General features: G+C 35.3%; 4 protein-coding genes across 4 annotated transcripts; all 4 read left to right on the plus strand.

Annotated features, from left to right (window-relative positions):
* The first annotated feature begins 248 nt into the window (after positions 1-248).
* LOC128670755 (uncharacterized) lies at positions 249-1,997 on the plus strand. The gene is made up of 4 exons (XM_053746714.1): positions 249-313; positions 390-710; positions 780-946; positions 1,148-1,997. The coding sequence occupies exons 1-4, from the start codon at positions 302-304 to the stop codon at positions 1,878-1,880; spliced, it is 1,233 nt and encodes a 410-aa protein (XP_053602689.1). The 5' UTR covers positions 249-301; the 3' UTR covers positions 1,881-1,997.
* A 2,174-nt stretch (positions 1,998-4,171) lies between these two features.
* LOC128670788 (cuticle protein 7-like) lies at positions 4,172-5,817 on the plus strand. Its single transcript, XM_053746766.1, has 4 exons — positions 4,172-4,318; positions 4,583-4,807; positions 5,104-5,270; positions 5,646-5,817. The coding sequence occupies exons 1-4, from the start codon at positions 4,307-4,309 to the stop codon at positions 5,713-5,715; spliced, it is 474 nt and encodes a 157-aa protein (XP_053602741.1). The 5' UTR covers positions 4,172-4,306; the 3' UTR covers positions 5,716-5,817.
* Positions 5,818-8,199: 2,382 nt separating this feature from the next.
* On the plus strand, positions 8,200-10,653 carry LOC128670784 (cuticle protein 7-like). The gene is made up of 4 exons (XM_053746761.1): positions 8,200-8,231; positions 8,316-8,561; positions 8,798-8,970; positions 10,550-10,653. Exons 1-4 carry the CDS (start codon positions 8,220-8,222, stop codon positions 10,617-10,619), a joined length of 501 nt encoding a protein of 166 aa, XP_053602736.1. The 5' UTR covers positions 8,200-8,219; the 3' UTR covers positions 10,620-10,653.
* Positions 10,654-13,443: 2,790 nt separating this feature from the next.
* On the plus strand, positions 13,444-21,542 carry LOC128670898 (cuticle protein-like). Its single transcript, XM_053746915.1, has 8 exons — positions 13,444-13,562; positions 13,645-13,863; positions 13,953-14,119; positions 14,972-15,035; positions 19,380-19,397; positions 20,180-20,401; positions 20,750-20,916; positions 21,265-21,542. The coding sequence occupies exons 1-8, from the start codon at positions 13,551-13,553 to the stop codon at positions 21,425-21,427; spliced, it is 1,032 nt and encodes a 343-aa protein (XP_053602890.1). The 5' UTR covers positions 13,444-13,550; the 3' UTR covers positions 21,428-21,542.

The raw sequence follows: 21,542 nt of genomic DNA on the forward strand, positions 1-21,542 counted from the left end.
GAGATAAAGGAATTAGTAAATAGTTCCCTGTAACATTTCATAAGCCACGCATTGACTACACAAAGCAGAATGTCACGCCGCGTTTGCCTACTTTTTGTAACTCGCGTGCCTTGAATACGGGATAGAAAACTTCGAGCCTGTGTTAAATCTTCATTAACATTTTGATTGTTCATTTAGTCAACGACATTGATGGTTTGTTTCGGTATTACCGAACAGCATATTTTAAGGCAAACAATGCGCCTTTTAAAAGAGGGGAACATTCTGAAAAATATCAGTAGTCTTCCACCGAACACCAGGAAAGATGATTCCTAAAGTAAGTACCAATCATTTAATTTAGATCAAAATTGCAAATATTTCAATTTATAATCAAAATGTCACCTCTGTTTCAGATCTCGAGACTAGTTCTGTGCATTACTGGTTTACAATCAGTGTATGGAGCAGCCTACTCAAAAGTTTATGTTCAAAGTGGAGCGGATGTCGTCCCCGTAGAATATGTAAAATATGGAGCACCTAGAGTGGTTACGAATGCGCAGATAGCAGAACTTTCGGCACCACCAATTGGATCTGCTTTACCATTACCAAATGTGTTGACTCCGTGTGTTGCCCCTTGCATTGTGCCTGCTCAAGCCATACAATCTGTACCTTCGAATGCTAAAATCATATCATATAATACACCGCCTGTCCCAGCCGTTGTCGTACCTACAAATGACGTAAGTATTTTACCTTCCTAGTGTTAGTATCTTCTAATCTTATTTTTTTCAATTTTACAAAATTTCCAGGAGAAATCTAGCTACGAATATTCCTATGTAGTGTATGACGAGAACACAGGCGATAGAAAAGCACAACGTGAGTTGAGTGATGGATCAGTAGTCCAGGGAGAGTACTCGTTTGTACAACCAGATGGCTACATACGAGAAGTAAAATATACCGCTGATGATCTGACTGGGTAAATATCTAAAGAGATTTATTTATTTAGGTTTAAGAAGATTTTTGTTAAAGACAAAGGTATATTTTTGTAAAAAAATGGGTGAAAGTAGTCACAACCTTTTTAGTTTTATTTTCTAATACATATTTGAGTCAGACGAAGTAGAAGTTTCTTATTCGAAACCTTTGATAAAAATTATTTTCTTTTTCATTTTCTTTATAGATTTAATGCTGTGGTAAAAAACTTTTTACCCGAATCAGTGGTTGGTTCTGATAAAAAGTCACTGACTACTAAAAACAAGAACGAACCACCGCCATGCAAAGAAACAAAGAGTGAAGCGATTAAAATAGAAACGGAAAATGTAGAACCAAGTCATGATGATGCATCAGAGCCTGTTTCAGAAGCACCTAATAATGAAACTCGTAATGAATTAGCAGTTGTACCTGTTAATCAGGAACAAACTCCTGTAACCGAGGCCGATATTTTCGTGGCAACGCTTGTACAAGAACAAGAGACTAGTAAAGCTGAAAAGAAACCCGAATTTGATAGTGTAACACATTCGGGACATTTTTTGATTCATATCACTGAAACTCCAGAAGAACATGCTCAAAATGATGAACATCCACCAGAAAATGCTGTACACGTACATGAAAACCCTGAGGAATCACACATAGAAGGAACACTTCATGACCCGAACAGTGCACCAGCACCATCGGCAGTAGAACTTATTCACGCACCAAACAAGAAAGATTGTGTTGGACATACTCATGAGCCTGTAATACAAGCAGCAACCCCAGAAATACCAACCCCACAAGTTCCAATTCTAAATGGATTATCTGCTTACAGTGATATCATCAAATGTATTCAAGCCGCTATAGCAAACAGAGACGGAAATGCTCCTAATATATCCCCTCTCACTTATATCATACTGCCAGCAGCAAACAAGCCATGCTAAAATATGTTAATTTTTCTTTAAATTTCTAGTCTTGAACATTTTAAGTGACTCAACTTGGATTATGTTATTTGTGTAAATTTGCGATAAATAAATTTCTGAATAAAAAAATGCATTTTATCGACGTATTTTATTTAGTTCCGCATCACTGGTTCCAAGCAATAAATCCAGATGAAGCCTATACAAGATTTTAAGTTAGACCATCCGCCATACAACTGAGAAAGCCGAATCAAATTCCATCCAGTATTTTTTACGTTGTACGCGAACAAACATAACCCACTTAGAGATATAATATATCCTGTCATTTAATATGCAGGTAATAAAATGTATCTAAAATGTAGGACTAGCGCCTACGTGTTTCAAATTGTAAAGCAACGGTATAATGAGTAACCTTAATTGACCAATCGATCAATATCATATCGAACCTTTTAAGTCCACTTTAATAAAACGATAATCATCTCATAAAGTTTTGTTAGCAAATACTTTTAATCAGCTCTATTACCGATTGACCTTACTCTAATATATCACTCATTGTACCGTTTAGAGTGGTACATTAAATAGGTATAAAAAATGAAATGTGTCAAAAGAGTATCCCACAGATATAATGAAAATTATATTAAACATATTGATATGACATACTGACTTCTATATTGCGAAAGCCTGTCTGTCTATCTGTCTGTTTCGCTTTCACGACTAAAGCGCTGAACCGATTTTTATTAAATCTGGTATATGTGTAGTTAAAAACTCCCGTTTAAACATAAGCTACTTCTTTTTCAAAAATCAACCCCCAAATGACTTTAATGGAGGGGGGGTGAAAATACACGAGGGTGAAGCCGCGGGAAAAAGCTACACTAAACTGTTAGAATAATATCATTATTTTATTATGCCATCATTAGTTTGAAAGATCACACGAACTGGAAGCATCAATGAGAAATTGTAAACATTATGCTGATTGAAACAAGTTTGTTTTTGCTCATATTTCCGTGACCAGTACAGTTATGACTATTTCAGCTCTAGGTCAGTTTTATTATGTAACGATGTTCGTTCATGCATCGTTTGTGTTTTCCCATTAGCACTATAGTGGGCGGTTTCGCACGTTACCCGATGAAAGCAAACACTTTACACTTTACGACCAGCCAAATAGAACGTTTAAAAAAATAAAAATTACACAACATATGCCTTTTCTCAAGCGATATCGCATTTATAATAGCGTTTATGACTATTAAAGTACGTCATAAATCTACTCGAATTGTTGAAATATTTCATCGTACTTGCGCGTTATTTTGCAACTTTTTGGGCAACACATACAGCCTACCCGTACGCACAATAAATATATATATAGTCTAGTCTCCTGGTTTCAAATATTGATTTATTTATATCAATAAAAATACGTCCACTTAGATCTATTTACAAAAAAAAATAATTACAACAAAAACATAATAATATATCTAAAACGACATCGATACGAATATAGCTTGAGGTTAATATATAAGTCTGTGGAGTATAGCTACAGGCAATAGTTGTATGTGTAAATATGTTGCCAATCATATGATTATTGAATATAACAGAAGCCTTCTGATACCTAAAAAATGTTGTGTAGGTCCGCCTTTCTGCAGTTACAGCGAATAAAATATACATTAATCATAAGCTATCTAAACTGTTATCTAAAAATAAACATCACATTTTGGAACCATTCTTAAAAAACTGACCCACATAATGTCCGTTGTGTAGCCAAACCCGACTGCGCAAGAGTTTGTACTAATCTGTCGCAAATGTCATAATTATAACAACTGATTTACGTATCTGCATAAAAGATCTGCTGTCAATCCTTTTCTGTGTAAATATTTTTTATTGAAATAGTAATGATACAGATCCAAGTACCAAATACTCAAAGGAGTTTTGAGTAATGACTTAATTATCACGCGGTTACAACCTAGATTGTTCTTGCAGACATAAAAGTATATATAGAATATAGAACTACATAGAAGCTCAATATATAAAGATAGAAGATTTCATAAGAGACTAATTAATGAATCTATGATCTCTTACTACGTCTGTTTAATTACAAGGTCCAATTATCTATGAAAGTTCTGGATTTTTTTCAATCATAAATCATAGGCATTACGATAAATACTGACAAAATAAAACTAGGTTTCTATAGCGTTTACCTCGCTTAATTTTTTAACCCTAGTGATAAAAAAACCGTCAATCAGAAAAATGTCAGTACGTGACGTCTTTGAGGCGGATACAATGATTAACGAGTTCATATTAGTATCGAAGCAGTGGCCTTGAGAGTGTCAAAGTTACGAGTCAAGGTGCGCGCACGCATTTCTTCGCCCCACCGCGCACCGCACGTGTTAACCGTGTTCTATAAAACCATACTGCAGGACCATTGACATCAATCAACAGTTGATAATTAAACTAGAAACATGTTCAGCAAAGTAAGTTAAGATTATATATTTTTTTAGTACTGACTAAAATAAAAGTGAATGAGAAAGTTATGATACATAGGAACTTTTTCAAATCATTAGTAAATCCTAAATGGAGTAAATATTTTCTACTGATTTGTACCTAGTAGTCAAGTTATTAAATAAGATTAATCGTTCTAAATTGAGGCACTGCTATGACTCGCTATGATCATTAGTAGGGAATGGAGATCAAATCATCAATTCACTAAATTGCAGTTTATTATTTTCAATTTCCAGATCGTAGCTTTCGGCGCCATGTTGGCTGCAGCCAACGCTGGTCTTTATGGGCACGCCGTGTCCTCCCAAAGCATCGTCCGTCACGATGAGGGCCACTACACCGCACCTGTGGCCCACTACGCCGCACCTGTGGCCCACTACGCTGCACCTGTGGCTCACTACGCCGCCCCTGTTGCTCACTACGCCCCCGTAGAGCAATACGCTGAACATGGTCACGATTATTATGTAAGTCATTTCATACTTTAAAGCTAAGATATTATTTATTATCAGAATCATCAAAAAAGGGGCCTGCCGACGGACCGGAATATTAAATATAGAAGACAAAGTAATGTATTATGTCAAAGTTTTAGCACAACCTTAAATAAATACACATACAGAAACAACTGGTAATTTTGTTTCTTTACAATTTTAACACCATCGAGTGTCATCATTACACGATTTTGAATAAAGTCAATCCGATATATCAAGTACCTATCAGAAAATCAATCATCAAAAGTCAACATCATATCTCTTATTTCCAGGCCCACCCTAAATACGACTACGCCTACTCCGTGGCTGACCCCCACACCGGCGACCACAAGAGCCAGCACGAGTCCCGCGACGGAGACGCCGTCCACGGCTTCTACTCCCTGGTGCAGCCTGATGGTTCCGTCCGCAAAGTTGAATACACCGCTGATGACCACAATGGGTAAGCAGAAACTGATGATCTGTGTGCGTCCTCACTAAACAGAAAAAGGATCATTCAACTTCAGGCAGCCATATTTCAATTAATAGCAGAGGCTATCATTACCCGTAGTCACACTGGTGTAATAACGCCATATGACCACGAAAGTTTACGAAACTGTAATCAAAAACGAAACCATAATCTATAATTTAGCTACAATGTGAGATCATTTTCATAATTATCATACAGACACAGATCGGTAAAAGTGCTATTTAAAATGTACTACATATTTTAAATAGCACTTTTACCCGATTTTCTATGGAACAAAAGAACTAAACTAATTAACAACTCGAACACTAGCTTAACGAAATCTTTATAATAATATTACCTATTTTCCAGTTTCAACGCCGTCGTCCACAACACCGCCCCCGCCGTGCACCCCGCCCCCGCGCACAACTACCACTACTAAATTATTATGAATTTAATTGTCTGTACCTGAATGACTGAAAGCAGTATTTATACCTTTGTATATGATGAATGAGTGCTGTAAATAAAGTATGGGTGAATTTTATTTCCTCTTTTTTTATTGCTGCTACTACTACTTTCCTTATTTCTAATTAATTTAAAAAAATATATTATTGAAGAAACACTGTAATCAAATCTTGCGACTAAACATGAACTACCTTCGTGTTTTAAATTGAGCTCCAATGAAGGTCTTTTCTTTAAGCTTATACTCACTTATATAGCTGCCGCACGTTGCCCAGCCATAGGATGGATTCCGGTAGCACAACCAAAATAATAGCTATGTATATTTTTCAAAAGGGAACTAATAAAAATACAAGACACTAAATTATGATACAGTCAAAATCAATGGGAGTTCATGTACTGCGCACATATACATCACAGCACAAACATCAAATTTTTATTTTTAAATTTCACACAGGCTGTTTATTGACAAAATTACCTCGTATGAAATTTTATTTCATTTTAACAATTTATGTATGCGAATGTACCCTCAAACAGCATCCGGCAATAGATTATTCAGCAATTCGTCACATTCCATCAGCGTGCAGCCCATTGAACGATGCATGTTCCAAGTTGAAATCCGCGAGAATTTCTATGGCGCTATGATGCAAATAGTTGTTCGTCCATTTTGAAATGCATCGTATTTTTTGTATGTACGCTTTGTAAGTATAAACTATGCAAATACAAATTAGGTTTCTGAAATTTAAATACAAAATTAAATCGAAGAAATAAATCATGCTAATAGCTAAAATTCGTTATGAAACATTTAAGTACCTGAGTATGTATTTTTTATTGACGATTTGAGGAGAATTGAAACTTCACAGGCACTAACTTGGCACCCATTGCCTTCAGACTAATCATGAGCGACGGCTTCGCTTCGCTTCCGTTCGAATTTAGGATTTCTCGATAGCCTATACTTTTGCTGCTCATCAATGTCGCTCTCACAAAATAATTTTGTGTAATTTTATTTTATCAACCCGAGGATGTTGTGTCACACATACTTTAAAATATCGATTTAATTCTTTTATTTTATTTATTTGTTTTTTTGGTGGTTAAATGAATTTATCCTTCTATATAAAATTGGACTTGTAGTTGTTTTATACGAGTATATTATGTGGATTGATATATAATAATTATAATCCGAAACTATGATTTGTTTTAAACATACAGATTGTTTTAAAGCCAATCGTTGTGAATTAACATGCTAATTTAAATAAGTAAATTTTTTACCACCCATTAAACTGACATTAACAATATTGTTCCGCTCCAAAAAATTAGATTAATAGATGATCGATAAATCATACTTATTCAGCTACCGGACGCCGCGGTAGCCTCGCACGATATCTACATCCGACTTCGGGTCAATGATTCACTCTCAGTCTCGATATATTGTCGGTATTACGATCGAAGCAAATTTATAAATATTCATCTTATTTTACTTTTTGTACTTGCACCAGATCTTTATAGTATAGTACCTCTATAGTGGGAAAACGAGCGTGCAGGTTGCCAGCCAGCCCATGTATTTATTACCATTACCCATTCATTATCATTACCCAGCTATTATAATTTTCATTGGAAAAAGTTAAGATGGATAGGACAGAGAAGGATGACGTCTAGACGAGAAAGCTACACTCGGTTATGGCCAAAAATAGGCTGGAAATGTGTGGCAGGCAGCAGATTTTATGCTTAAAGTATATGATAGGCATGATGTTTAATAAGCTCCAATCTCTCCGTCGAACTTTGATAAAAATAATAAGACAAAGTCATTTACTTAGCTTAAGAAGTATGATCCACTGGTTGTACCGATTTCAGTATTGACAAATTCTCTCTTCATAGTCGTATTCCTCATTGCTGAGGGTCGTGGTCATTACGTGGAATGAAACACACATAACGACTTTCTTGGCACTATTAATGGATTGACAAATTACCATTAGACAAAAAGAAGAAACGTTGATTTGATTATGGCAGTTATAATGATGATAAAAAAATATTAATATTTCAGACTACTAAAACTTGAAGCAGTGGCGGTCCAGTGGTTAGGACCTCCTCTATTTAGTCGAAAGGTGGACCTTTTCCTCCTGAAAACCTTGATATTTTATATTCGAATCTGGAGAAAAAAAGAATATCCACTGATATGGAGTGGTCCTATGCCAGGGCGCGAACTATACATCTCATATATCACGAATATTTATAATAATAAAATGACAAGCACAGACATACACACCTTAGTTCTATATAGAAGGTTTATAAAAATATAGTAAATAAAAAGTTATTAGACATCGGCACCATGACATATTTAAATTCTATAAATTGGTCTTTTTTCTGTAATCAATGCCAACCGTGGTCCTCAAACCGCGGTCGGCCTCAGCAGTTCTTGTTGGATGGTTTGTATAAAAACCTGTGGTATTTATCATCTGAGGACAATCAATGTTTGACACTTCAAGCAAAATGATCTACAAAGTTAGTAATTTCACAAAATTTACCTAGTTTTCTTCTCCAATGTTCAAAGATTTTAAAATATAATTATTATTTTTTTGTTTTTAGATTACGATTTTCCTCACAACCTTAACCTTCGTATTTGCCGAATACGACTACGGGCATGCGGTATCCTCCCAGTCCATTATCCGCCAAGATGGCTACGCTCCTATCGGCCACTTGGTGGCACCATCTCACTACGCTGCTCCCCTGGTACACGCATCACCGCTCGCTCACTACGCCGCTCCTATTCCTTATGGATACGCCGGATATGAAGACGGTCATCTTCATGATCACGAAGATGATAGTCATGACGTGAGTATATCCTCCTTTCTACACAGATGCTAGAAACTATTGTACACAAAATATGAAAGGTGATCAAATAGTATTGATGCCTGGTGGCACCACCTCATTGTTCTGCTTTCCTGGTACTTAGGCAGGATATATCTTCTACCTTAACTTGAAGGCTCAGTGTGAAGGTGGGCCGATGGTCGTTGAACTTTAGGTATCTCATTCCCCAATGTATCGATTAACTCGATTTTATATATCAGGCCCATGCATACCCCAAGTATGCCTTCGAGTACTCGGTATCGGATCCCCACACTGGAGACTTGAAGACTCAGCATGAGAGCCGGGACGGCGACGTCGTCCACGGGTACTACTCGTTAGTGCAGCCGGATGGGTCTGTCCGCAAAGTGGAGTACACCGCTGATGATCACAATGGGTGAGTACAGGATATGTATCTTTCTTTTTCCCTCTCATATTCTCATTGATCCTGGTTATATTCTCAGCTTTCACATCTCAAAGCCCAGGGTCTAAAATAAATGTTAACGGTTTGGCTGTGATTTAACGACTGTCACACGTTTTATGTTACCTTCTTTGGGAATGCTGTTATTGCCAATCGTTTACCAAGGCTGCTGTTATCCCTTAGCTTTATACATCATCCCTGGGTATATTGATGGGTGGATATAGCGTGATCCTATTCTGGGGCGAAAAAATAATTTTAAATATTTTATTCATTTTATGTGAGGTTAATATATTTTCCATATTTAACGTTTCGATGTTAGCATCTAAGTGAATTGTCATATTGTATTTGTTACATGGAAGCATAAAACAATTGTTCTTATCAAATATACAATTAGGTATTTTTTTAAACCAATTATATTAAAATTGCACCTTTAATTCTTAAGAAGGTCTAATACCTAATAATAGTATATTAGTATTATAAGGTATGAGACCTTACTACTAAGGTATTAGTTTCTTCAGATGTTGAATTGAAAGTGATTTAAATAGGCCTCTAAAATGTATCGCAAATTCAACGATAATCACACTAAGCTGGTCATGCGTTCAGTTCGGCATTGCAAGGTTGGGTTGATGACCACGGACAAAAAAAACACTTCACGCTTCAATTAAGATACAACTGTAACAGCAGACATATGTATTTATGCAAATTATTTGTCGTTGTACTGAACAGCTGTTGCGGAAAGTTAATTTATACAAATAAAAAAAACTAGACCAAAATTCATTCATCTGTTTGGCTCCTACGATGCCACGGACAGACATACATACATATAAACAGACATACACTTTGTTTTATACTATGTACTAGTGATGTTTATTTATATATTTTCCACAAGCTAACATAGTAAAGTAGTATTAAGAATATACGATCCAAAATATTCCAACACGTGTATACGTTAATGTATAGACAATAAATACATAACCAATGTACATATATCTTCGTTTCAATCATTGGCTTAATTATTTTTCGTTCTGTCAATTTAAAACAATGATTATACAATTGATAACACACAGCTCTGAACTAGTATTGGCTAAGTAACGAGGCGTAACTTACGGCTGTCATTAAGCGTAATATTGTTTCTTAATTTCTTATTAACAAAGTCTAGGTCAAGGAAATATGTTAAACGATAATTATTGGGAAACGAAAATATTACAATTATTAATAATTATACTTGAATAAGTATAAATCTACAATTTCGGGATTATATTTCATTCGAAATGTATTCAATACAACTAAATGGACTTAATGTTCATATTTGTTATATAAGTTAATTGATGTCACAAAACTAAACAGATTTATGAAATTGTTTTGCTTGAGATATGGAAGACGCGTTGATGTCTTTTGTAGGCAAAAATATTTTTCACAAAAGAATAACTCACTAATTTAATTTTTATGACTATTAATAACTATTAAATAATTGCAGATAAAACAGAAATATCCATGGTTAAAGTTACAGTATGTTTTTAAAATGTAATATACTGTATTTTTTTAATAATTTCAGATTCAACGCCGTTGTGCTCAACTCTGCTCCGACCCTCCACCTTGAGCCGGAGCATCATCACGATTACTAATATATATATACTCAAATACCTCTGAATCAAAGCGAAAACCAAACTTTCATTAATTTTAATTTATTGATAAATAAACTTTTCGAAAATTATTTTATATTTCATTTTCATTTTCAAAATCATTTTTGTAAACATGTATTGTATACAGTTCTATAAAGCATACATGTTTCACCAAGTCGGTATATAAAAATTAAAATATTATATTATCATTATATATGTGTACATGCCTTGTTTTTTTTTTTATTTTCTTATTAATTTAATAAAATAAAGTCTATGACAATCGAAAATTTTCCGGAAAACCGGAACATTATTGTAACCGTTACTTGTAAGTAAATAAATCGAAAAGCAACTGTTTGAATAACGAAAATGTGCAATAAGTACTTAGCATTATATTGGTACCATTTCGTTCCATTGTTTGTAAATGGTAAGCAACTTATAAATAATAATAACTTATGTTTACGCCTGAGGCAACCGTCGATACACTTACTACGGAATGTGTCACTCCTTCTTGTGTATTAAGGTGGTGGTGCCTATACCTATTTTTGAACTAGCCTTTACGAGCGGGTACTACCGCGTGAATTTTGAAAAAAAAACACAAACAAATATTCACTTCCAGATTCTTTAATCTGGAGGTTATGTTTAAAAAAAAGTAGTCCGTTTGAAAGGGGATTTTTAACTGTACGCATACCGAATTTCATCAAAATCGATCCAGCGGTTTAGCCGTGACAGCGGAATAGACGGACCGACAGACTTTCGCATTTAAAATATTAATATGCTTACACAATTATATTTTGTACACCACACAAATTAGTGAGCAAAAATACCTACCTATATTGTAAACACTAGCTGTAATAACAAAAAATTCTATCTATATTTTTATCGAATCTATAATAGCTTTATAATAATAAGAACTTTATTCACCAAAGAACAATGTACAACAATTGACAGAATAATTTTAGAAGGTAGATTTACAATTTATATGTTAGTTGGACTGTGGACTTTGCATAGCGATGCTTGTGCAGAGTCCACAGATTATTATTATTATATATACAGGCTGATTTTTTATAAACTGTCATACTTTTGTCCACAAGCTCAGTTCACACACACATACAGAAAACATTATTTTGCTTGACTTTAAAAAAAATCGGTCCATGATAAAAACATTATTTTATTGGGTACACACCTTAAGTATGCTGTATATCTTGATGGTGTCAATCCAAACGCGAGTACTATATGTTTGCATACATACAGACATACACACGGAGACGTACTGATGTTGAAACATTTTCCAACATGTCCACCAGCTTGACAAATTGGCTAATCACACTCCTAAGTTACCATAGGAGATAAAATTGATTTACTCATATTTAACTAATTTACTATGATTAATAAAAAATATACTTGATTTAGATTAAATATATACAATAAATCTATACGGTTATTATAAAGAGGTAAGCGTTTGTGAGTTTGTATGTTTGAGGCGGGTAATCTCCGAAACTACTGAAACGAGTTCAAAAATTCTTTCACCATTAGAAAAGTACATAAATCAAGATTGCTATAGGGTATATTTTATATCAAAATTCTTACGGGAACTAAGCCCCGGGCAACATCTATATAAATGTATCAATATGAAAAAGGTAATTTTTAATTAACAAAAATGTATGTACCTACTGTTATTTATTGTAGTTTTATCTTATAAAGGTGTTTAAATTATGAAATATCAAATTTTAGTTATTCTTTAATTAGAGAAATCTCTGTTGTTTTGCATATAACCTTTGCGTTCATAGATTTACTTATATTTATTGTATAAATAAATAAATATATTAGGACAAATCACACAGATTGAGCTAGCCCCAAAGTAAGTTGGAGACATGTGTTATTGGATACTAACTCAACGATACTATATTTTATAACAAATACATATATAGATAAACATCCAAGACCCGGGCCAATCAGAAAAAGATCATTTTCCATCATGACCCGACCGGGGATCGAACCCGGGACCTCTCGGTTCAGTGGCAAGAATCTTACCACTGCGCCACCGAGGTCGTCAAATTGTATGAATTCAAAGATAATCTATTAAAATTTTTTCATCGCTTATATACTGTGCATATGGTCTGAGGGCCCACTTCTTCAAATTCTATGAACAATATTACTATGAATAATATTTGTCAACCCGCGTTATTAGTTTGGTGTAGCTAGGTTTATTTTAGATTGTATCTGAGTAAGTAAATAAAATGGGACAAATGAAATAAGTAGATTAGGAATTCATTAGAATGTACCCAAAACACTGTATTATGTTAATCTAACATAGTAATAATTAATTTAACTAGCCGTATCTGTAGTATTCACAATAAAATGCTGCCCACTTCCATTTTGAGTATTAACAGTTCTAAAATTATAATATTAAAATTCGATAGTGATCATAAAAGAACAATAAAAACTTTGGAGGTGATCTCGATCGTTTCTTGAAGTAATTCCAAGGACTTTCTTACTCTTACGTTGATGTTCAAAATCTATATTTACACTTATCAAGATTTGTACATGTATTATTTCTATATACATACGAATTATATTGTGACGGTTTAGTCAAGCGATACAATTTGAAAATTTTGCAATATTTCTGCCACTTATGGCCCCATTGTTGAGGCACCATTGTCACCCACGCAAAAAGTCACTATGAAAGACAGCCAGCTAATAATCTTATCATAATACACATTGACCTTACAATAAAAGTATAATATAGTTCACAGCATTTTCATTAAGTAATTTTGTTGATAGCTTGTAATGCGAGAATGTGAAGACAAAGCTTATGACCTTGCGACCGCGGGACGCGCTGCGTCGCTTGCCCCACCGGACCAACGCATTTCTTATAAAACCCACTGACGACTATCAAATCTATGTCAGTCACGCACAACTATCACACACAAAAAAATGTTCTCCAAAGTAAGTCCTGGAGTGTAAGAGTGTTTGAGAGTGAAGTGAAATGTGAAATTACAATTAATTAAATATATTTTGGTCTGTACAGATCGCGATTCTTGTAGCTGCAGTGGCGGCGGCCCAAGCTGGCCTTTTGGGACATGGCGGATACTCTGTGTCTTCCCAGAGCAACTTGGTGCACCATGACGCCCACTACGCTGCCGCTCCCCTACTCCATTACGCTCCCGTGGAACAGCACGCTCCAGTATACGCCGCCGCCCCGGTCGCCCACGCTTACTCTGGCCAAGGACATCATGAGGATTACTACGTATGTATCATGACGTCTAAAACAAGTGTGATTTTTTTAATAGTTCGTAAAATCTGAAATTATATTCCATTTTCTATCTTTCTGTCCAGGCTCATCCCAAATACCAATATTCTTACTCCGTGGAAGACCCCCACACCGGCGACCACAAGTCCCAGCACGAGGTCCGCGATGGTGACGTGGTGAAAGGGGAATACTCCCTGCTGCAGCCTGATGGCACCTTCCGCAAGGTGTCCTACTCCGCTGACGACCACAACGGGTATGTATCTTCAGGATGTACAATCAGTCGAACCATGCCGTAGTGTAAATAGAATACTTGTCATTATTCAACTAAAGCATCTGGTCATTGTGATGCAAGAAGTTAAAATAAAACGAGATGCATTCATCCTATGCACAAAGTTGTTATTAAAATAAACTTTAATAAGGCATTTTACATTTAACTCTGTTGTAAATATGCCTTTAGACATTTAATTTTGTCAGTGAAATGAAGCAGGCGACGCAACAAAGCTTGCTTGTAAAATTAATTTATTTAATAAAGTTACAATATGTACAACACAAGTTACAATATGATCGTACGTCATACACTTAATTGCATAAAGAGAATCTTTAGCACCAACGATGATATTGCAACTTTCCCCGAATTGCGCAAAACAGGCCAACTTAGCGTATTTACTGAAGCTTTGTTTGCGCGAAACTAGTCGTAACTTAACGTAACTTCTCACTGTTTACATTAAATCATATGGCGGTCGGACCGGTACAGCAACATGTGAGTAAGAAGTAATGACCTCTCGAGACCTCTGACGAAGTGATATAATTCCGAACCTGTTTTAAACAGGTTTCATGTTGTGATAGATGTTTGTTTGATTTCCTTTTGTTTTTGTTAATGTTCTCTGTCTGGAAGCAAACGAAAATCATGTGACGTTGCAGCTGCTTTTCCTCTTGCAAAGTTTGCAAAATTCATTCCAGGGAAAGGGTTAGGAATTGCAGCCCGCTATCAAACTAAATGTGACCTACAAGTTTTACGACTCTTGACTCTGTCTACATCGTAAGAGATATAAGCGTAATAATGTATTAGTATTTTATATATCTAATATATCTATTGTTTTTACAGTTTCAATGCGGTCGTACACAACTCAGGGCCCAGCCATCACGTATACCACTCTCAACACCACCATTACTAAGTCTTGGATTAGAAATAAGCTACAATGTACCTTGTCTATTTATTCTTGCTGTGATCTTCGTGTATATACTCATTGTTTTAATAATGATAGTCATTAAAAATATAAAACATTACTTGTAGTCTTATTATAACAGCCCCTAGGATTCTTTGATAATTGATCTATCCAGCATCTATCTATATAATATAACGACCTTACATAATACCATTTTTAGGAACGCAATTTAAGTGCAATGGAGTTTAAAAAGTTGATACTTATTCTGATTTTCTAAGAGCGTAAATAAAGAACTTGTAAATATAAATTCTTTTAGATGACAAAAAAAAAGTTGTATATAAGATCGTTCCAATCAATCGTTTATTCAAATATATAATATAATACTAATTTCCGGCAAGTTTGAGCTTAAATAAACAAGTAAATATAGTGAAATATGTGTATAACTATTTAAAACTATACCCAAGCCAGTACGGTTACGAAAGTTCATTTTAATTATTTCAAATATGCATTAGTGTGTTGAAAGCACTAACGTTGAACATTTATCAAGTAAAGCTATCTGTTTGATAACCTACACCGCAAAACTCGCTAAATTGAACATTCCGATACCATATTTACTCACATCCGGCATATTGATATTAATATTTTACAAGCACTATTTGTCATGTAATAAACAACGTGAAATATTTTATGGTGGAATGGAATTCTCATGGACTGATTGCCCGCCTAGTGCCTAATAAAAAAGGATATGTCCAACAAAATGATTTTCAAAATATAAAATAAAATTGTATAACAAATATGTATGTTACTCGACTTAAAAAAAAATGTTGCTTTTGACGGCGACTTACAGTTGATGATGAGATTACACACAGGTAAAAACTATAAAACATTTCTAGTCGGAGTTCTAAAAGATTAGTTTTAGCTTTCTTCTTGTGTGTGAATCGTAATAATAATAATTAAAAGTCTAAAAACTGCTAGCGCATGCGTTACAATAGTTTAAGCAAATTGTTCTCATATTACTTTGTATCCATACACAAATGTTTAGCTTTCCCATTCTCTTTCACCTGTCAATTCTTATATGATAGTTTTCTGGCACGAATCGGTAGAAAAGATACAATCAATAAAAATAAACCTAATTTCATTACTATCGGCTCTCGTTCTTCTTCATAGTCGTATTCCTCATGGCTGAGGGTCGTGGTCATTACATGGAATGAAACACACATAACAACTTTCATTGCCTTCACCATTTCACACACAAGTTAATAATCAACAAGTGTGCAGGTTTCTTTACGATGTTTTCCTTAACCGGAAGCAAGTGGTGGTCGATGAAAACTATACTATACACGAGTCAGATTGGTACACAAACTCATGTCGCACGAGTAGGATTCGAACCTGGGACCTTTCGATCCAAATTTTTCTTTTCATTTTACATGGTCTTCAGATAAAGTTATTCTAATTATTTTAATGTTACGAACGTCGCTATGATTTGTTGCGATAAACAAGATCATCTTGCGTAAACCCAGTAGTTTGCGCATATAATATCAGTGCTCAGGAGTGACTTGTATAATTTCCTTGATTCTGTTTACGCCCCGGTTAAGACCTGGTCTCTTTCACCTACATCCACCGGTGTCATAAGCGACAGGTTCCACAGGTACCATGTTAATTGCCGTTTGTTCATTTGTATTTAAACATGGAATTTTATGTGTTCTGGCCTGCTAATACCAGCCTGGTAACACAATTCTTATACTATTTACAATATCGCTTCTACAAAAAATTGTACACTGTGACAAACAAAAGTTATTACCTACTTTTGTTTTTCACAGTGTACGACACTAACGTAGCCATGAATGAGCCGTGTAATAAATAAATATAATGCATTTTCTAAAGCCATTCGTAAAGACAACTTAAAAGGGAAGCCAAAGCACTAACTTGATAAAACTGTGAAAATGTTTACAGGTAAACAATGAGTTGAGTGTAACAGCTCCGTTTCTAATAGACTTGTACAGTTGTGACCGTGACCCAATTATACAAAAAATGTATCAAATTTAATGTCTGGCAGTCTAGTCAAATCAATATTATTAAAATGTTATATGCCGACAAAAGCTCTTTGATTAATATTAATTGTTTTACTATCACGGTCAGAGCGGGTGAGTGACCTCTGAACTATTGGTAGAATTACCTACTCCTTTCAATCCTTATTATGTTCCACCTGCGGCCTTGTGGGAACAAAGATAATGTTTTATAATCAAAATTAAGCGGAACTGCTTCCACGCTTCAATGGTATTACAATGATCTCGAATGCTGATATCTATTGGCTAGGTATTTATTACTTGCCTAATCTATTAGTAATAAAATATTATTTAACACTTGCGAATATTTATTGCGTTTCATAAGAATTTAGATGAGATGCAAGTCAGACCAAACATAGTATTGATTATGATAATCCCAGTCATAACAATTTAAGTAGTAGTAGTACTCAAAGAAAATTCACGATCTCGAAATTTTACTGTAGGCGATTATCAGAATGAGATCTGAAACAATTAAATGGGCATGTGCAATAATCGTGCCTCAATAATCGGGCCCTTTAGTATGCAACTATGACACAATTATTATTATACAAATTCATTACGATCGAATTCGTGATTGAACAGACATAAAAACTTGATGTTTGTTTGATAGGTTTATCGATTATCGCTCGGGGCGTTCTTGTTAGCGTTATAAATACGGTTATCGAGAAAAATCTTCAAATAATCAAGTATTGTTGAATGATAACAAAATTCGATTTAAGTACAACAAAGAAATAAATGACATTGTAGACGTGGATGGCGACCAAAAATCGGCATATGAAGAAATCCCAGGGCCCTGAAGAAAATATTGGTTACCAGTTCGGAACCCACACAACAAGGCGCAAATTGCGTAGTATTGTACTCTTGTCCATGTAATTTGTTTATAACTGTTTGTAAACAATAAAGGTTCGAAAGAAGGCTGCTTGTTGCAACATTTTATATCAGCTCTCTCTGATCGCGTTACCAACGTTAGGAAATGTATACTAACCATAGAGTAGATAGTAGCAGACTTCGGGTAAACCACCGTGTGGTTTTACATTTGATATTGATATTACGAAAGCAAGCATCTATGTTAACCGATAGATCACTTATTAGACCTAGAACAGCGCAACTGTTCATTGCATCTGCAATAAAACTGCAACTTCTAATTACTTTTGAGTTTCATTTGAGTTTTGTCATAGAGTCCGACCATTTTGAAACCATTTCAAAATCCATCCAGGATTAGACATTTTAGTTTTCATTGTTGGTTCTCTTGAAGGACTACGTCTTCAAGAGAACCAACAATGCTGGACCTTAGATTTCATATTAAATTTTTTAGATACAATAATAACTAATTACACTTGACCTTGATTATGTAGGCCAGCGAATTTGTCACACATATTCGCAATTGAATTCGTTTTGATTAATTCATGCGACAAATACATATTGACTTTTAATTTATTCTAACAACTTATGAATATGTGGAACCTGTCCCTTGTCGATCTAAAACAAATCAAATCATTAACAAATATTTCGCAAAATTTAATTCCAACGTTCTCAATTCTTTTGGAATGTTTATTAAATCCCAAACATATATTCATAGAGTTATAAGAAAGGCATCAGACCTGCTTTTCCACTGGCTCCGCTAGGACATGAATCAAAATATGCTCTTTACATTCTCAATTTTATGAAAATTTCTTTCAATGAGTCTAGGTAAATGCTAAAATATTTTAAGATTCGTCTGTGATTTCACAATCTATCAGACGTGAACCCTCCTTGCAAATGTTATCGTTGCATATAAACTGCCAAAATTAGTCGCCTCGTACGAAATCCATGGGAACGTATGGATTGGTCCTAATTTAGGGCATAACCATATACCGCACCATCATCAACCGCTCTCTGGTCAATGAATCTTAACATCAAAACACCATTTAATTCCTACCTCTTGGTTTTATAACATTGTATGATCCTAAGAAAACTACTGCATATGAAATACTTTCTCATGCCATTCAAAAGAACAATGAAACTAATATTTTATTTGACAACATGTGTTCACCATGGAACAGATAATAGCGATTACTCACGCCACATCGATACCATAAAGTAATTATTGGAGGCTGGAGGGCCCGAGAGCGGTGAATTATTGAGCTTTGAAGGTATGTGGGGTTGACCTCGCGGTGTCAAAGTTGCGGAACTAAGGTGACCGCACTCCCCACCATTCAAAGGACTCAGTCCGTTTTGCTTTTCATATAAAAGTCACACTCCGAACCGATAATAGTATCAGTCACCTGCTCTGATTAACTAGTGCAAAATGTTCACCAAAGTAAGTTGAACACGAATTCTAAGGGACAATAATTATTTTAATAACGAATGGAAATATTAATAATTTTGTGGTGTGTAAAGGAAACTATTAAATTGCGAAAATGCTATGGAAAACTAACGAAACTAATGTGTAGTATTAAAAAATACCTGAAATATTAACCCTGAATTATTAATTGAAATATTATTGATATATTAATATTAATTAAGTGTAATTGATTTAAAACTGTATCCCAATCAGTATTTTACCTTTTACACATATATATGTATAATAATAATACTTCATAATCATTAAAATTTAGAACTTTACTGTCCCATTCTAAATCTTTTATTAGACATATTGGTCTAGTAAAGTATGGTATAAATTTGAAATATCGGAGATCTTATTTCTTCAGAGTGAACTTTCTAACATTGTATTAATTTAATATCATTAGAATGGCAAGCTTTTAATCCATTCGTAAGTCGCAGAATACATTTTATGCTTAATTTATATCTGCGCACATTAATTCCATTTTACGTTAATATATTAAAAGTAGTAAAGTAGCTAACGCACTAATAGTCTAATATAAACTGTGATATAATCATGAATGCTTTCTGTTTTGCTCCGAAACCACCTGTTTTGTTCTTCAAAACATCCAACAAAGTTTCAAAATAAACTTTGAAACGTTTGATCGGGTGATTTCACAAAAAAAATACTTGTAATACGTATTTGTTGATCATCGTGGTACTGGGACATCAATGGACTAAACCGATCAACAATTTGATTACATATGATCTTGTGTCCAGGTCTTCACCCTCAGCGCCATCTTGGCCGCCGTGAACGCTGGCCTCCTGCCGGTACACCACGCCGCCGTCTCCTCCCAAAGCATCGTGCGCCATGACGCGCCTGCGCACTATGCACCTGCGCACTACGCCCCGGCACACTATGCTGCGCCTGCTCACTACGCCGCTCCCCTGGTCCACGCCGCCCCAGTAGTCCACGCTGCTCCCATCGCCATCGCTCATGACGTAAGTGTTAAGTGTATAACAGGCATTGTATAAAGAAGTCTAAATTCTTCTAATGTGGTGGAACTGTCAACAGCACATCAACCTACCCAAATTCAAGCCAAACTCGTCTCTACTAACGCGCTATAGAGGTTAATTCAGTGAAAATGTATGTGCTGTTAATTGTACTTGCTAAGATCCGTACAAAAGACATTTGATCCATGTCTTTTGTAAGGATCTTAGCAAGTAAAGTAAATGCAATCTTAAAATTGTTGCATCCATGATATGAAGTAGATTCTCATAACTTCCAATCTTCAGCCAACCCTATAGTTTAGCACTTATAAGCTCTGCAATAATGCTATTATTCACCAGTCTCACCCCAAATACGACTACGCCTATTCCGTGGCTGACCCCCACACCGGCGACCACAAGAGCCAGCACGAGTCCCGCGACGGAGGCGCCGTCCATGGCAGCTACTCCCTGGTGGAGCCTGATGGTTCCGTCCGTAAGGTCGAGTACACCGCTGATGACCACAATGGGTAAGACATCCATATGTATTCCATTCAAGTCAAAAACTTACTAAAACATTAAATCATCGCAATAGTTGTCTACCTGTTGTTTATAGAAGAAACAGGAACAGCTCTTGCAGAAGAATCTGTTGTAGCTAATATATTTTATTACCATATATTACAGTCAGACTCACACAATTCTAGTATTCTAGTATCTATTTAACTTGTATGTTTCTATTTTCAAACCTTTTGACAAATCAATAAGGATTAACTGAACAGGTAGAACAATGATCATGCTTGCATGATCATTGTTCTACCTGTTGCAAGGAATGTTCTTGAACATTCCTTGTTTCTAACCAATTAATTCCTTAATTTCAGTTTCAACGCCGTCGTCCACAAGACCCCCGGCCATCACCCCGCCCCCCTCGTCCACGCTGCTCCCCTCATCCACGCTGCCCCCGTCGTCCACGCCGCCCCCCTCGCGCATTACGCCGTCGCCCCCCTGGCGCATGGCCATCATGGTCTCCTCGGACATTATTAAACGACTAGCTTTATTGGAGATATGACGGATGACTGATGATTGTGATATTTATGTGTACATAATGATGATGATATGATTTATACTCGAATGTAAATATACTCAGCTGACAAAATAA

The sequence above is a fragment of the Plodia interpunctella genome, chromosome 6, assembly GCF_027563975.2.
Source record: "Plodia interpunctella isolate USDA-ARS_2022_Savannah chromosome 6, ilPloInte3.2, whole genome shotgun sequence".
Classification (NCBI taxonomy): Eukaryota; Metazoa; Arthropoda; class Insecta; order Lepidoptera; family Pyralidae; genus Plodia; species Plodia interpunctella.

Bases quoted from the DNA above. Each gene is read 5' to 3' on its own strand.
- LOC128670788 (XM_053746766.1), top strand. The intron at 4,808-5,103 runs GTAAGTCATTTC...TCTTATTTCCAG, and splicing joins AACATGGTCACGATTATTAT to GCCCACCCTAAATACGACTA. The intron at 5,271-5,645 runs GTAAGCAGAAAC...CCTATTTTCCAG, and splicing joins ACCGCTGATGACCACAATGG to TTTCAACGCCGTCGTCCACA.
- LOC128670755 (XM_053746714.1), top strand. The intron at 711-779 runs GTAAGTATTTTA...CAAAATTTCCAG, and splicing joins TTGTCGTACCTACAAATGAC to GAGAAATCTAGCTACGAATA. The intron at 947-1,147 runs GTAAATATCTAA...TTTTCTTTATAG, and splicing joins ACCGCTGATGATCTGACTGG to ATTTAATGCTGTGGTAAAAA.
- LOC128670784 (XM_053746761.1), top strand. The intron at 8,562-8,797 runs GTGAGTATATCC...TTTATATATCAG, and splicing joins ACGAAGATGATAGTCATGAC to GCCCATGCATACCCCAAGTA. The intron at 8,971-10,549 runs GTGAGTACAGGA...TAATAATTTCAG, and splicing joins ACCGCTGATGATCACAATGG to ATTCAACGCCGTTGTGCTCA.
- LOC128670898 (XM_053746915.1), top strand. The intron at 13,864-13,952 runs GTATGTATCATG...CTTTCTGTCCAG, and splicing joins GACATCATGAGGATTACTAC to GCTCATCCCAAATACCAATA. The intron at 20,917-21,264 runs GTAAGACATCCA...CCTTAATTTCAG, and splicing joins ACCGCTGATGACCACAATGG to TTTCAACGCCGTCGTCCACA.